The following is a 16,112-nucleotide window of genomic DNA, read 5'->3' on the forward strand; positions in this document are numbered from 1 at the left end:
TGAATGAGTGACTCAGTCAGACGGTACGAAGATTAACAAAGAAAAGTTTAATTTGGTTTTCCAATGTATACACTTTCATTTTTAAACAGTGCATTACAAAAATAAAGACCATTGTTTTACGCACACCATGCTCCTCGAATAAGAAGAGAAATTCACATTCTTAGGTTTTCGGAGATTTAAGAGCGGTTACTTTGGGGAATGTGAACTGTCGCTTAGCTTGTACAGTGAAAGGAATGTACCTGACGATACTAGTCGGAGAAATATTTGAATAATGAAATATTGCTTAGTTACAGAAGGACACTTACGTCTCTCCAATATTAACCAAAAATAAGTTGAAATCAGTTGTCACAATCAGACATGTTGACGTGAAACATCTTTAAGATATCTCATTCATTTTCTTAATCTTTATTTGAATTTAGACCAGTTATTATTGCTATTTAATTACCTTTTCTTTTAGAAATTCCTTAATATGTCTATTATTTCCATTACTACAGTTGTTCTTATCATCCACATAGGTGGAATGTTTGGAATGCTTACAATCAAAGATCAGAAAGCTTATTGCGTTCCATGGTCATTTTAATTCCACCACCAGCCTCCAGATTTCAGGCGCTTTGGCCAAAGTCAGCTCCTCTGACAGGTCAGCGAGGGCCGGCAAGGCTGAGCTCTGCTTCACCTCCAGATGGGTCTCCAGGGTGGATCGAATGCTGAGGATGTGGGGGAGGGAGGCGGGGGGGGGGCGGGGTGGGGGGAGAGAGAAGCAACAGTTAGCGGCACGTTCCTTTGTCCTGCAGGCATGTGCTGCTATTCACTCCAGCCTCCAGCTGGGGGCCCAAACGGCGGCCTGTGCCATCTGGGGCGGGGGGAGGGGATAGGGGGCAGGGCCCCTTGACAGATGGCAGTCGAGAGGGGGTCACACTGAAGACCCAGGGGTCAAAAGGCCCACATCCCGGCTGAAGAACTGGGAGATTTTAAGGATTCCTCTGCAGCCCAATGAAGTAAATCACTTAAAAGCAACCCCTCCCACAGCCCCCCCCCCCACACCAACCATCACCAAACATCACCATGTACCCACCCACCAGCGGCTGCAGTGTTTCATGTTGCGACTGTACCTCCATTTACACAGGCTGCTCATCTATCACTGTACTTATATCTTTATTCATCCAACTTCTGTATCTGCGGCTCAGGGTCAGCCAGGGCACAAGGCCGGCGGCCCCCTGGGGGGCAAGCCGGTCCATCGCAGGCTGTATTGTTCTTGTAGGTTTTAAAATATTTCTTATAAACAGCAGGATGGACAGTGTGTCTCAGCACATGGGCCATTTGCAGACTGAGCTCTTTCCCATACGCTGGTACCATTTGATATTCACAAAAGGCACAAATATGCTGACTGTAAACACTCAGCGCTAGGGGTGATGATGTAAGCAAGTCTTACATTCTGCACTTATTTAGTGTTGCCCCGTTTTCGGTCATGATGGTTTTTCTGAGTGGTGAATTATGGGAATAAGTGTATCTGCACAGAGAGTACAGGCATGAATGTACCCTGCTGTGTACGATGCTGAATTCCGAGAAGCAAGGAGAAATTGTGCAGTAATCATGCAGTAATGAGACCAATTAAAGCGATTAAACCAGGGCAATGGATAGGAAAGCAGGGTTATAGCAGGTGTACAGCACAGCTGAGGAGGGTGTAATAGCAGTCTGGCCACTAGGTGGCAGTCCTTACTCCCAGTGGCTGTCGTAGTTCTGCCCCCGAGTGGCAGCGCCCGTCTTTAACAGCAGGATCTCGTGCAGTTCCCTGCAGAAGGCATCCATGTCGGTGAGCGCGAGGAAAGCCTTCACCTCCTTCCTCTCTGCCTCAGACAGCTCCTTTTTGTACTCCGGGGGAAGCCTCTCAAAGGGGTCCTGCGGAACAGAGGAGGCCATAGATCATGCCCGTTTGTGCACAGCTGAGACACAAACATGGCAGCGCGACGCCCCCTGGAGGACCCCGCAGTAAGGACCCCGCAGATAAAACATGACCCTCCCCCCTCCCTCCCCCCCGTTCTTTAAGTACCACTTTGCTCACATAGTTCAGACAGAATGAGCCCCCTGTGTTCACCAACACAGGTAATCAGTGCTGTCCCAACCTTTTCACCTGACAATTAGGGGGCTAGCTGAAATTATTCTGAGCAAACAAGAGTTATTTCTCCGCTTGGTTATATGACACATTTAAAATAGTTTTCTATTAATACATTAAGCTAACAGCATGCAGGTGGGGGTCCCTGCTTGACTGGGGGGGTTTGTCTCAGTTCTCCAGAGGTCCTTAAATGTGCTCCAGTTTTATTATAACAGCAAATAACTGACATGGTGGTGCAGTGGTTAGCACTGTTGCCTCACACCTCTGGGACCCGGGTTCGAGTCTCCGCCTGGGTCACATGTGTGTGGAGTTTGCATGTTCTCCCCATGTCGTCGTGGGGTTTCCTCCGGGTACTCCGGTTTCCCCCCACAGTCCAAAAACATGCGGAGGCTAATTGGAGTTACTAAATTGCCCGTAGGAGTGCGTAAATGGTGTGTGAGTGTGCCCTGCGATGGGCTGGCCCCCCATCCTGGGTTGTTCCCTGCCTCGTGCCCATTGCTTCTGGGATAGGCTCCGGACCCCTCGCGACCCAGTAGGATAAGCGGTTTGGAAAATGGATGGATGGATGGATAACTGACTAGGCTGCTACAGAAAAACACAACCCACTGCTGTGGTGAGGAGCCTGTAAGCCCCCCGCTCCCCTTGATTCTCACCTGCCCCCTCATGGCCATCAGCTCAGACTTCCAGCAGGTGAGAAGCTGCCAGGTAGAGACACAGTGCTCCAGCCGGCTCTCTCCCAGGGCCTCGGGGGGGGCGACAGAGAAGGTCTTTGAGGTCGTATGAATAGCAGACCAGTAAAACATTTCCTTGCGGATCTTTTACAGCCTTTGTTGAAAAACATTTGTTTAATACATCGGTGTTCAGTGTACTTTGTGGTACTGTGGCAGATCAGAATAGCTGTCATGTCTGTCTGCTCAGATCTGCCCTCTTGTGGTAGATGTGGCTAATGATATATTTTATAATTGTAAGACTTGATAAGTATCATCATATATAGAATATATCTTTATTATCACCGCACAAGTACCTTGAGATTCAGTCATATTTTAGCTCCGTCTCTAACAAAGACGGTTTCTTCTTAGTCAGGCAGATGATCCACTCACTGGACCTCACTCACTGGACCTCACTCACAGGACCTCACTCACTGGAACTCACTCACTGGACCTCACTCACTGGAACTCACTCACTGGACCTCACTCACTGGAGCTCACTCACTGGACTTCACTCACTGGATCTCACTCACTGAACCTGTTGCTTTTTATCTCCCTCAGAATAACACTTTTAAAAGTCTAGCAGCTTTGCTTTCTTTGGATGTTTCTTGCTTTTCTTTATAACTGGCTGCTCCGCGGCCCTGGTTCGGTTGGTCCTTCTGGGTACCTTAGCCACGGCCCGGGGGATCTGCTGCTCCATCCTCAGCGTGTCCCGCATGTAGACCAGCAGCTGGACCTGGGGATCCCCGCCCATCTTTGCCAGGAAGCGCAGGGCGACCTCCGCCAGCAGCACGGCGTCGCACGTGTCCGAGAAGGAGTGCAGCACGTCGCGCACGGCGCCGCTCACAGAGCTCTTCAGGGGTTTCTGGACACGCGGAGCCGGGGGAGGGGTCACTGACATGCAAGCACCGACGGGGGGGGGGGAGGGGGGGGGGGGGCTACGCGCAGAGCCCACCGCGGGCCCAGTGGCCGTTACCTGAGGGATCTTACTCCGGACCTCTGCCAGCAGCGTGGAGAAGTCCAGCTGGTGTCTTCTCACGTACTTCGAGGTCTCCTACACCAGAGAACAGAAACTGAGAACCTCGCAAAACAGAAAACTAATTTTTTAAATTTTCCGTGAGATTATCAGAGACACGCCTCTGCTGCGTGACGCTCTAGCTGTTTAGAAGCCACTCAAGTCTCAGCTTTCGCTACCAAACAACCTATTCCATGAGGTGCAGCTGAATAACCTCCTGACTCGCAAATCCCAGGCTCCATCCCCTCCCCCCACCCACCATGCACAAATAACATAAGCGGAGGGCCCTGGGCTCCTACCGCTTGGATGAGAGGCTTTCCAGTGACGAAGCGCCGGGCGAGTTCACTCTCAATCGCCGGCAGATTGTAGCTGCTCACTGTCTCCTTGCCTTTCCTCAGGGTGTACTGGCAGTGTGTCAGCAGCAGGGGGAGTAGCTCCTGCTCAGTGTGGCACAGGACCAGCTGTGCCTCTGACACTCCCTCTAGTGGAACACTGTAGTCACTGCGGGAGAAAGCAATCAGATGCTTCACTCTGGAATCTCAGCACAGACAGAACTGGTTAGTCTCTCTAAACAACCCTGTAATGATTCTGTAGTCAGTCTCAACTAGCAAGGCCCCATTTTAAAAATAAAAAATAAAGGCTTAGGAGGTACGGGGGTAGAGACCTGTCCTGCTGTTGGTGCATCTCCCTGGCCTTTCGCACGAGGCTGTTGTGAGTCTCAGACAGGAAGCTGAGCAGCCGGGTAAGGCAGGATCCTGGCCCACTTTGACTCAGAGACAGGAACTCCCCCGGGCTGTCCATGGTCAGCTCCGTGCCACAGAGGCGCTCCGCTACCCCCATTTCAGCTACCCAATTTTCAGATGGGGGAGTGCAAGAAAAAAACAGAGAATCAAGAACATTATCCCCAAAGATATTCCAGCTAGGTGGGAAAACGCACTCGGGCACACAGAGAGCTGGTCAGGCGTCACTCACAGCTCCTGGACAGTTCCATCCTCAGCTTGTTCCACACGTCAATGAAGATCTTCACCCTTGTCCGCAGCACCTCCGACTGATGACCTGCAGGGGGCGATAAAATGAATCACAAACGGACAAAATGATTTTTAACTCTGCAGAACCTACTGAATACGGCCTCAGGAATTCATACCATTCTTACGGCGGCTGGGGTGGGTTACCTTTTGGGATCTGCTGCAGTACCTGTCCGATACTCTGAGATGGCCCCGCCTCTGTCACCATGGTGACCAACCTCAGCAAATCTAATTGGAGGGCAGCCAGGGCAGGCAGGTGACATAGCTGGCTTATGCACGGCACCTGCAATCACCCAAATGCCCCATTACTTACATGTTGTTTACGCTCATTATTAGAAGGTGGTGCTAGTGCTCTTTTGATGTAACATTAGTAGCGTTTATTTGATGAGAAATACCACCGATTTAATCATGCATCTCTCAGTCACTCGCCTTTTTGATAAAGAGTGAAAGCAGTGGAACTGTGGTCTGCCCTTTGTTCTGATCCAGGATTTGGGAAAAACGCTCCACGGTTAGCATCTCAGGAACATTCCAGAAGGAGGAGTGGTCAGTGGGGCACCCGGAGGGGAGGAAGCGGGCGGGGTCCGCATAGAGCAGGATCATCAGGGGACTTCCCCTCAGGCTGTCATCAGCACTGATCCGAGCCTGGGCCTGCTTCAGTTTCTCATCCAATCCCTGAAGTGGGGGGGTAGAGACAGGGGAGTGGGCGGGGAATGAGGAATTAAATACAGGTCAACCTTTGTATGTGAAGAGCAAGCTTCCCTAAGCCTTGAAGAAATATATTTTATGAGGGGATCTGTATTTACTGTATCACTCTTCCTCCACTAGCAAAGCATGTAGCGATCATGTGACCCCCCCCCCCCCACCCCCGATAAACCTGATCAGCATCCTATTCCAACCATGTATTTTTCTAGAACTTCAGCCAACTGGAAGCTATACCAAGACACATGTGATATGCTGGATGGGACGCCAGTCCATTAAGAAATATTATACTAAGGTGACTTTAAAATGCACCGATTGACCTCAGGTGTTCCTAAATACACGTACTTGACTGTACTCGTGTTCTTGTGTACATGTTTTACACCATCTTCCAATGTCAAACACCAGTTCTAATACTCAGGAACAGAAGAACACGAGGATAAGAATCCCCGGATGTCGTTCTTACGCCGCCCCAAATACCAACGATACCAACGATCCTCGCCAAACAAGACCAATCCCATGATTCACTGCGGCCCAAGCTCGTTCTTGGGAGGCAAGTTAGCAAGACCGCTTCTGGCAAGATGACAAGTACGATCTTTGCATACCTGGTGTTGAGAAACACCCCTAAACTTTTCATCCCTTGAGGTGGATCTGGCCTCCAGCTCACCTGTAATACAGGGCCGATGACAGAGTCACAAGCCAGCTTTTCCCACTTCTCACGCCTCTGTCGTGAGGACAGGTCCGCCCCCTGCTGCCTGGAGACTGTAATAACAGAGGTGAGCCATAGCTTGAGTGACTGATGAACCGTTCCAGGAACTCTCTTCAAGCAACCTCCTCAAATTATTATCTTGGGGACACTGAGGCATCAGAGCAAGAGGGACATGAAGCAGCACATGTGTGTACAACACACCAAACATAAAGACATATCTGTCAAGAAACATCTATTCAATGCAAGTTACTTAATTCCGTGCATCTGTTTCCCATAATCCATTGCAAGGTCATGGTGAGTCTGGAGACTATACCAGGGAACACAGGGACACCCGGGACAGGATCTCAGTCCATACTGAGACACATTTATCATACTTTAAACTTAGTTTATGAGTTTAGTTAATTGAATCAACCTTAATTATACCAGATATAGAATTAATATTCATTATATATTGATATGAGAGAATCCATTGTAAAACAAAATGATGCCGCACTGTTTGACTGGCAGACAACAGTGGGAGCAGCACGAACCTTCAGCAAACTCCAGGAAGGCATGGAGGACCAGGTGCATCACAACCATGGTTTGGTCCATGTTCTGATCCAGGGACTGGCCCAGTACCTTCATGTCCTTCTCCAGATGCCTCCATAGAAAATGCTGGACATCTATCACCGGGGGCTGGATCATCTGGCTGATAGCCTGCGTAAGTTTAAGCAGTTTTAAGATACAAGTATAACAAATAGTGATCTTTGAAAGAGCACATTTTCATAGGTGCCAGGTGTACAGCCTTATTTATGTGGGGAGGTGCCCATCATCAGCTCATGTGGCAGTGGGCGTGGCTGGGGAGGTGCTCATCATCAGCTCATGTGGTAGTGGGCGTGGCCAGGGGAGGTACCCATCATTAGCTCATATGGCAGTGGGCGTGGCTGGGGAGGTGCCCATCATCAGCTCATGTGGCAGTGGGCGTGGCTGGGGAGGTGCCCATCATCAGCTCATGTGGCAGTGGGCATGGCTGGGGAGGTGCCCATCATCAGCTCATGTGGCAGTGGGCGTGGCTGGGGAGGTGCCCATCATCAGCTCATGTGGCAGTGGGCGTGGCTGAGGAGGTGCCCATCATCAGCTTATGTGGTAGTGGGCGTGGCCAGGGGAGGTGCTCATCATCAGCTCATGTGGCAGTGGGCGTGGCCAGGGGAGGTACCCATCATTAGCTCATATGGCAGTGGGCGTGGCTGGGGAGGTGCCCATCATCAGCTCATGTGGCAGTGGGCGTGGCTGGGGAGGTGCCCATCATCAGCTCATGTGGCAGTGGGCATGGCTGGGGAGGTGCCCATCATCAGCTCATGTGGCAGTGGGCGTGGCTGGGGAGGTGCCCATCATCAGCTCATGTGGCAGTGGGCGTGGCTGAGGAGGTGCCCATCATCAGCTTATGTGGTAGTGGGCATGGCCAGGGGAGGTGCTCATCATCAGCTCATGTGGCAGTGGGGGTGGCCAGGGGAGGTACCCATCATTAGCTCATATGGCAGTGGGCGTGGCTGGGGAGGTGCCCATCATCAGCTCATGTGGCAGTGGGCGTGGCTGGGGAGGTGCCCATCATCAGCTTATGTGGCAGTGGGCGTGGCCAGGGGAGGTGCCCATCATCAGCTCATGTGGTAGTGGGCGTGGCCAGGGGAGGTGCTCATCATCAGCTCATGTGGTAGTGGGCGTAGCCAGGGGAGGTGCCCATCATCAGCTCATGTGGCAGTGGGCGTGGCTGAGGAGGTGCCCATCATCAGCTCATGTGGCAGTGGGCATGGCTGGGGAAGTGCCCATCATCAGTTCATGCGGCAGTGGGCGTGGCTGGGGAGGTGCCCATCATCAGTTCATGCGGCAGTGGGCGTGGCTGGGGAGGTGCCCATCATCAGCTCATGTGGCAGTGGGCGTGGCTGGGGAGGTGCCCATCATCAGCTCATGTGGCAGTGGGCGTGGCTGGGGAGGTGCCCATCATCAGCTCATGTGGCAGTGGGCGTGGCTGGGTAGGTGCCCATCATCAGCTCATGCGGCAGTGGGCGTGGCTGGGGAGGTGCTCACCTGTTGGTCCCGCACAGTGCCCAGCATCATTGCCAGGTGCGTGCAGAAGCGCAGGATGTAGAATGCAGCAGTGGACAGCTGTCTCTCTGGGGCTTCTGACCTATGATGAGCGTCGCCCAGGATGTGGCCGGTCCGAGTGTGGTCTGCAACACTGCACAGGAATGGGCAGCAATGTCATTCCGCTGCACGAAAGCAGACCAACCAGCAGGTGCAGGAAACACAATGCTCCGGCAATCCACCGAAAAGCTAGCAGCTCTAAGCCCACTGTACCTTTGAACAAGTTTTTCCTTCTAAATTGCATTTAAATGTATTATAGCACGGTGTCCTGGGCTATGCAGGTCAGATACTCATTCCCACCAATAGACTGCAGGTACACAGTCGGATGTGATGACGGGATTTACAGACAGAAATGGATGCTTCTTTCTCTGACCTGTGAGTCTCTGTGAATCCCGCCACTGCTATGTGGTGAATGCCTCCGATCCGGACCTTACACTCAAGACAATATGATTCTTGCACTGGCCTCCCACACTGGAATAACACAGAGAGGGGTTGGACCATCCCAAAAACCCCAGTCATAGAGTGTGCTGTCTAGGTAGGTGAAGATAAACATTCCTCTCACCTCTCCGACGAAGCACACGTGTCCGTTGGCGCAAGCTGAAACGGAAAGAGCAAACCGAATCCGACGTGAGAACAGTCCCACCATGAGGAAAGGGAGTCATAAGACATGATTTGAGATTTGAAGTTAGAAAATCATTTTACGTTTACTTTTCATTTCACAAATAACAGGTGCCCCTGCATCAATGCTCATATTTGTGGTGAATATTACACATGCATTCACAATTAAAAGGAATGGCTAGTTTGTCACAATCATATCTTCATAGGACCAATATGACAGTAACTGGCTGCACGGTTTTTAGTAATTCAGTACTGATGGGATAATTATCTTCGACAGGGAAATTAAGAAAAAAATATAAGAATGAACAAATGAACAAGGTGAGATTAACAAAAGGGTTTAAGAAAGCTGTGCTTACTGTACGTCCTTAGATTGCCCCCTCCGGTCATCCACTGTCGAGCTTCACTGGAGCGGTCGTCAGGCATGGTGGGCAAATATGCACCCTGAGAAATGAGAACCAACGGGTGGTCAAGATCCACTGGGCAATCATGTGACACGGCAAATGTAGCAGGGAACAGTAGTGCAGCAGGAGTAGCGTCTGGCTGCAGGTGCCCCCCTCAGGTCCCTTCAGGTTCACGCAAGCGCAGAACAATTTTCCATTCATAAGCTTTGCAATTCTTAGGACCCCGCATGTGCAAAACAGAATAAAGTAAGACAATAAAACAATGATAATGTAACGATGCTGCTTCAGTACTGTTTTAATCTTGAAGCATTTTGGATATTAGCCTAATTTAGTCATAACATTCTCGATGGTTTAATGGTTTTGAAACATCTACTGCATTATTTATAATGTCTTTTTCATGTATGCAGAATGAGTAACACAACAGATAATGCGGTAGATGTTTCCAAACTATTATACCATCGAGAATGTTATAATGATTTAACTAAATTAGGCTAATATCCAAAATGCTTCAGATTTTAAAAGTAATAAATGAATACAGTATCTAGGCAGGACTAGTAACCGTGATATCAATAAAAATGCTGTTTGCGTTTTTGTTGAGCAAATTTTTACACATAAACAGAAAAACTTTGAACAGTATGAACAGTATGAAATTAAAATGAATATATTTATAATAGATTGACAATCATGAAATATCATGGAGAAATATATGCGTAGGACATTTTTTCAAAATTATTTTGAAAACTCGTGAAACAAAGTACATGTTTCTTTGCCTGCATCAACCAAGCCGGAAGGGGTCTGAGAGAGGCAGGGACTGAGAGTGGCAAGGTCTGAGACGGGTAGGGCTTAAGGGGGGAGGGTCTGAGAGTGGTGTAGCCGGAGAGGGGCGGGGCCTGAGAGGGGAAGGGCCTGAGAGAGGCGGGGCCTGAGAGAGGCAGGGACTGAGAGGGGAAGGGCCTGAGAGGGGCGGGGCCTGAGAGGGGCGTGGCCTGAGAGGGGAAGGGCCTGAGAGAGGCGGGGCCTGAGAGAGGCAGGGACTGAGAGGGGAAGGGCCTGAGAGAGGCAGGGACTGAGAGTGGCAAGGTCTGAGAAGGGTAGGGCTTAAGGGGGGAGGGTCTGAGAGTGGTGTAGCCTGAGAGGGGCGGGGCCTGAGAGGGGAAGGGCCTGAGAGAGGCGGGGCCTGAGAGTGGTGTAGCCTGAGAGGGGCGGGGCCTGAGAGGGGAAGGGCCTGAGAGTGGCAGTGGTGGTGAGAGTCTGTAGCCATATATTATTGGTTCACAGAGATGATCACCTGACTCTGGGGAGAACAGTGACCTTGCTCAGACAATTTTTACTCTTTATCTAATGCTTTGGCCTGCTTAAGGCTTCCTCCCTCCTGGGACCACAGCTCATATTTTTGTGACCATTTCACTTCTGCAATGCCATAGCCTCCCCTCTGACACCAAGACCCCGTCCCACTACATGATCTCTGCCCCCTCTGACAGGAGGATGGTTGGGGGTACTTACCGTCATGGTCCGGGGCTGAAAAGCGATCTGGCAAAGTGGGGCCACCAGCAGTCCACCGGTCAGGAACACAGCGGCGGCATGAACAAGGACCTCCAGCAGGGCGCGCCTCTGAGCAGGCATCGATGGTGTGACGCGCAGTAGGGAGCCCACGCCCCCCACTTTGTTGTCCAACAGGCCAGTGCACAGGTCTTGGTGTTTCCCAGACATGTGGTTATTCAGGAAGTTCGAAAGAGTCTTTATACCCTGGGCCATGTGGATTGATGAGGGGGTGTGTCACGGTACACAGACCAATCACATAAATTCAGAGCTGTTACATTTGTATTTAAAGGGACAGGCACACTTCATGCATCTAGGCTACCTGCTGCATGAATCCTAGCAGTAGGCAATGTACATCAAAGAATTATATTTAAATGACTAAGGGAAAAGGGCGTGGAGAGCAGGCAGGAGCTCACCTCTGCCGTGGGCAGCAGTCTGCGGTCAGTATCTTCCAGGCGGCAAGTCACCTCGCGGAAGAAGACCAGGGACAGGAGCACGTCTGTCACGGCACGGGGACAGGCCAGGCGCTGGGATGACAAACGGCGGACGGCAGGCTGAATCCCACGTCACTCTGACATACTCGTGCACTACCAGTCAAAAGCTTTTGCACGCCGCAGGTTTTTACCACTTTTCAAGATTTATTTTCTTATGTTTAATGAATAATGTTTACTTATTCTTGTTAAACATTGAAAAGTTGAGAGAACAACTATAATTGAAAATATAAGTCAAATAAAACAAGTTTCCTTTATAACATGGAAAGAGGACTTAACAGTGCATGTCTGACGTCCTGTTAACTGGTTGTATGGTGATGGCAGAGTCAGATTCTTGGCTGTCCTTTAAATACACTAGTTAACTGTTTCTTCCCGTGACACAGAGCAGTATTTAATGTCTCCTGTAGAAAGAATGTCTCAGATTCTCTCTGCTGTTACAACTGCTAGAGGAGTTGATGAATGAAAGATGTGACATTTTCTTGCTAATAAAAATACTCAAATGCTGAACAAACTGTCATTTTGAAGAATACTGTGGGTATATTTAGTAAATATTAAAGCGTAAAGAAGTGTGTGCAAAACCCGCCTGATTGGTGGTGTATTTCTGAAGGCACACGACAGGAGTAGTACAACGAAGCCAGCCAACGCGATCAGACGCTGTCCTGTGAGCAGCCACTGAAACCTTCCTGAAGGTCGGTTTATGTATTTAGCACCTGTCTATATTCAAAGTGATATACATCTTCTTCTGAGACAGTTGTTGGAGCAATAGAAGCCCAACAGTGAAATTACTCTGCCAAATGAGGGATTTGAACCAGTGACCTTCTGATCACAGGGACTTAAGCTGAGTCACGCAGCAACCCAAACATCAGACATTAGGCCATAACAGGGTCCCCTGAATGCCAGGTCTTTTTGGTTTTCATCTGCTTCAGTTTGTTGATCCTTTAGACCAGTGTTTCCCAACCCAGTCCTCGGGGAACCCCAGGCAGTCCACGTTTTTGGTTCCTCTCAGTTCCTAGTGCGCCTGTACCATGTATTCGGTGTTCCTGATTGGCTGGGAGCTGGGAGGGAGCAAAAATGTGGACTTTCCGGGGTTCCCCACGGACTGGGTTGGCAAACACCGCTTGAGACGATTCCTTTACATGTACATCTACTTTATTTAGCAGACGCATTTGTCTAAAGCGACATACAAGGGAGACAACTAGCACATTACCGACATACGGCTGTTGAGGAGTCGACTAAGCATAAGTACAGCTAGGCTGAGCTTCCAGCGAATTCCCAGGTACAGGCGTAAGCAGGATTGGAGCAGAAGCTACACAGCAACTTCTAACAAAGCAAGAACCTAATGAGATGACTTCAGCCGGAAGCTCTAATCAATAGGTACACAAAGCCGGAGGGTGTCTGACCTGCAGGTGGGTGCTGAGAGTGTTGGCCTCCAACTCCAGGAGCGTGTGACACACTTGGTCCCTCAGGACCCGGTAGGGCTCCCCGCAGCACAAAAACCGGTCCACCTTCACGGGGGTCTGTCTCTGGGCAGCCGGACAGAGAGGTGTCTCAGCTTCACTTCAGTCTGTCTTCTACACCACTATAAACATGGCTGCTACCCCCACATGGACCCGCCCAATCGCCCCACACCCAGCTACCCGCTCAGGCCACGATACCTGCAGTCGGAGCACCTCAGAAGGGAAGACCCATCTGCGGTTGGGCGTGTTCATCAGGACCTGCACGCAATCCACACCCGCCAGCCGGTGGACAGCCCTCAGCAGGTAGACACGGTGCCAGTCGTTACCGCCGTGCTCCAATGTGGCTCTTACGCGGCCCAGAAACCGCTCCCCCAGCTCAGACGGGGCCTCTGATTGGTCGGCGAGAGAAAGAGCAGCCAATCAGAAAGGAAGGGCGCAGCAGCTAGGGAGAGGAAGTGAGAACAAAAACTCCCACATCCATCCCTGAATATGCCACACACACACACACAAACACACATATATGTATATAAATATATAAATGAGACTATTAAGAGTAGCCTGCATGTGTCTATAAATGTTTAATTTCTAAACCTAAAGTAATATATAATTTTACCTTTTTCTTCATCAGAGGGTGAAATAATGAAAAGAATTTTTCAAGGCTACCACACAGCAACAGACAAACAATCATCGTCAGCATAGTTTTCTGATGTTTTATGATTTATAGGTCGGGTTCTGAGAACAGCAGCAGCACCCAGCCGTGGTTGTGAATCCTCAACCCTCCGAGTACTCGCCCTTTTCCTTAACCGCCCCCTGCTGGACACCACAGCTACTGCTACGAGTGATGGACCAAACCACATTCATGAACCATTTGCTGTATTTTTTTTACCCCACTAGATGGTGCTCTTGGTGTGCTTTGGGCTTGTAGTGGCATCGAAAAATACAGCAAAGGGTTTATAAAACTCATTTTGCCCATCGCTAAGTGCTACTAACCTGCAGCCTGCAGCAGGTGGGCAGCGGTGCCCAGGTATGCCCGTAGCCTGGCCACGGCAAGCAGGAACTCGGCTGGCTGGTCCCGAATGTTGGGCATATGTCCACTGGCCAGCTGGCTCAGAAACTGGATGCCCTCCTGCAGGTGGCGCTGTTCCTCTGCCATCCCACCACCGCTGTACAGCGAGTCCTGGCACCAGATCAGAGATGTTTCTTATTTACTATATTATTTGTTTAATTCGGTTACCTAGGTTTATGGTATATAGCTAACCTCTCATTTTGATTTCCTTTCATAGATTTTGGATCACAGCTCTGGCCGATTGCAGTTTCAAGCAACTCATGTAATCTTAATTACTGTCAGGCATTTTTTATAGCATCAAGGATTTATGGGGAAATGGGGACTTGGATAACTGAGCCCTATGCTCTTTTACTGTGAATGTCATGATATGCAAATGAAATTGTTTTAAGTTTCACCCACCAAAAAGCAGGCAGGATTTTCCTCTCACATCATGCGTTCTTTGACATCTGGACAAGATCAATTTAATGCATTTATTTAGTTAGCTTTTTTGGATGTCACTGGATTCATTGAGGTTAAATACTCCAGGTCTAGGAGACAGGAGCAGGACAGCTCTCCCTCAGTGACATCACTCCCCCATGCTCTTAAAGGGGCAGTTCGCCCCAAAACCAGAAAAGATGTATTTTTTAGTGTTATCTGTACATCTAGGTCATTCTGCTGGGAGTGGCTTAGTGTTGGAGATATCAGTTGTAGAAACATCAGGCTTCTCTCGAATATAATGGTAGTTAATGGAATTCTTTCTGTGGTGTATAAAGTGCCAAAAAACTACATTTGCTAAATTAAACATTGTGGTGAGAAGTTTAATGTAGGAACTATTTTGTTCTACTGAACTCCACACACCAATTGTATCATGGCACGGAGGATATCACCGGGGTGCTTGTGATCAGCGATATGATTGGTACCTGCTGTTCAAACTCTCAGTAAAATAACCTAGATGGAGCAATAGCACTGAAGCCCCTATAAAAAATATCCGTTTCCACTTTTGTGGTGAACTGACCGTCCTTTCAGTGCTGCCTTTTACCTGGAAACAGTTGACAAAGAGAAGGTAGAGCTCCGTCTGGTCCTCTCGCTCAAGGATATGGTCTTGCAGTGTGCGTAGGTAGCCCTGGATGTGATCTTTCACCTGCTGAAAACTGTGCAAGAGTGCCACCCATGGTCACTCCCAGGATGACAGGATGGCCGCCTGGTCCAGTGTGCTCGTTTCCCCGGGTCAGTACCTGTACTGCAGTAGCAACTTCGGAAGCACGGAACGAACAACTGGATTCTGGTCCACGCTGTCCAGGAAGGGCGTCAGCTCTCTGGTCCTGTACGCAGAATCTAAAGCACATGCGGACACCAGCACCGCCATTTACTCTGATACCTGCCCAGAAACCCTAACCCTCACACAGACCTCACCTCCACACCAGACAGGCAACGGAAACCCTACCCATCACACAGACCTCACCTCCACACCAGACAGGCAAGAGAAACCCTACGTGCTACACAGACCTCACGTCCACATCAGACAGGCAACGGAAACCCTACCCATCACACAGACCTCACCTCCACACCAGACAGGCAAGAGAAACCCTAAGTGCTACACAGACCTCACCTCCATATCAGACAGGCAACGGAAACCCTACCCATCACACAGACCTTACCTCCACACCAGACAGGCAAGAGAAACCCTACGTGCTACACAGACCTCACATCCATATCAGACAGGCAACGGAAACCCTACCCATCACACAGACCTCACCTACACACCAGACAGGCAAGAGAAACCCTACGTGCTACACAGACCTCACCTCCATATCAGACAGGCAACGGAAACCCTACCCATCACACAGACCTCACCTCCACACCAGACAGGCAAGAGAAACCCTACGTGCTACACAGACCTCACCTCCACACCAGACAGGCAAGAGAAACCCTACGTGCTACACAGACCTCACCTCCACATCAGACAGGCAACAGAAACCCTACCTGTCACACAGACCTCACCTCCACACCAGACAGGCAAGAGAAACCCTACGTGCTACACAGACCTCACATCCATATCAGACAGGCAACGGAAACCCTACCCATCACACAGACCTCACCTACACACCAGACAGGCAAGAGAAACCCTACGTGCTACACAGACCTCACCTCCATATCAGACAGGCAACGGAAACCCTA

The 16,112-nt window shown here is 49.9% G+C and overlaps 1 protein-coding gene across 1 annotated transcript in view; it reads right to left on the minus strand.

Annotated features, from left to right (window-relative positions):
• Positions 1-27: 27 nt before the first annotated feature.
• Positions 28-16,112, minus strand: part of rnf213b (ring finger protein 213b) — a 49,949-nt gene continuing 33,864 nt past the window's right edge. The window contains exons 43-65 of the mRNA XM_049014991.1: positions 15,170-15,269; positions 14,974-15,085; positions 13,880-14,066; positions 13,088-13,278; positions 12,833-12,955; positions 11,358-11,468; positions 10,906-11,148; positions 9,358-9,442; positions 8,946-8,980; positions 8,757-8,854; positions 8,327-8,477; positions 6,793-6,958; positions 6,221-6,315; positions 5,287-5,529; positions 5,005-5,140; positions 4,805-4,888; positions 4,497-4,677; positions 4,132-4,333; positions 3,794-3,871; positions 3,485-3,682; positions 2,764-2,853; positions 1,718-1,896; positions 28-704 (exon numbers count right to left, since the gene is read on the minus strand). Of these exons, the coding sequence (XP_048870948.1) occupies positions 572-704; positions 1,718-1,896; positions 2,764-2,853; positions 3,485-3,682; positions 3,794-3,871; positions 4,132-4,333; positions 4,497-4,677; positions 4,805-4,888; positions 5,005-5,140; positions 5,287-5,529; positions 6,221-6,315; positions 6,793-6,958; positions 8,327-8,477; positions 8,757-8,854; positions 8,946-8,980; positions 9,358-9,442; positions 10,906-11,148; positions 11,358-11,468; positions 12,833-12,955; positions 13,088-13,278; positions 13,880-14,066; positions 14,974-15,085; positions 15,170-15,269 (3,221 nt within the window). The 3' untranslated portion in view covers positions 28-571. The remainder of the gene's footprint in view (positions 705-1,717; positions 1,897-2,763; positions 2,854-3,484; positions 3,683-3,793; positions 3,872-4,131; positions 4,334-4,496; positions 4,678-4,804; positions 4,889-5,004; positions 5,141-5,286; positions 5,530-6,220; positions 6,316-6,792; positions 6,959-8,326; positions 8,478-8,756; positions 8,855-8,945; positions 8,981-9,357; positions 9,443-10,905; positions 11,149-11,357; positions 11,469-12,832; positions 12,956-13,087; positions 13,279-13,879; positions 14,067-14,973; positions 15,086-15,169; positions 15,270-16,112) is intronic.

The sequence above is a fragment of the Brienomyrus brachyistius genome, chromosome 5, assembly GCF_023856365.1.
Source record: "Brienomyrus brachyistius isolate T26 chromosome 5, BBRACH_0.4, whole genome shotgun sequence".
NCBI classification, from domain to species: Eukaryota; Metazoa; Chordata; class Actinopteri; order Osteoglossiformes; family Mormyridae; genus Brienomyrus; species Brienomyrus brachyistius.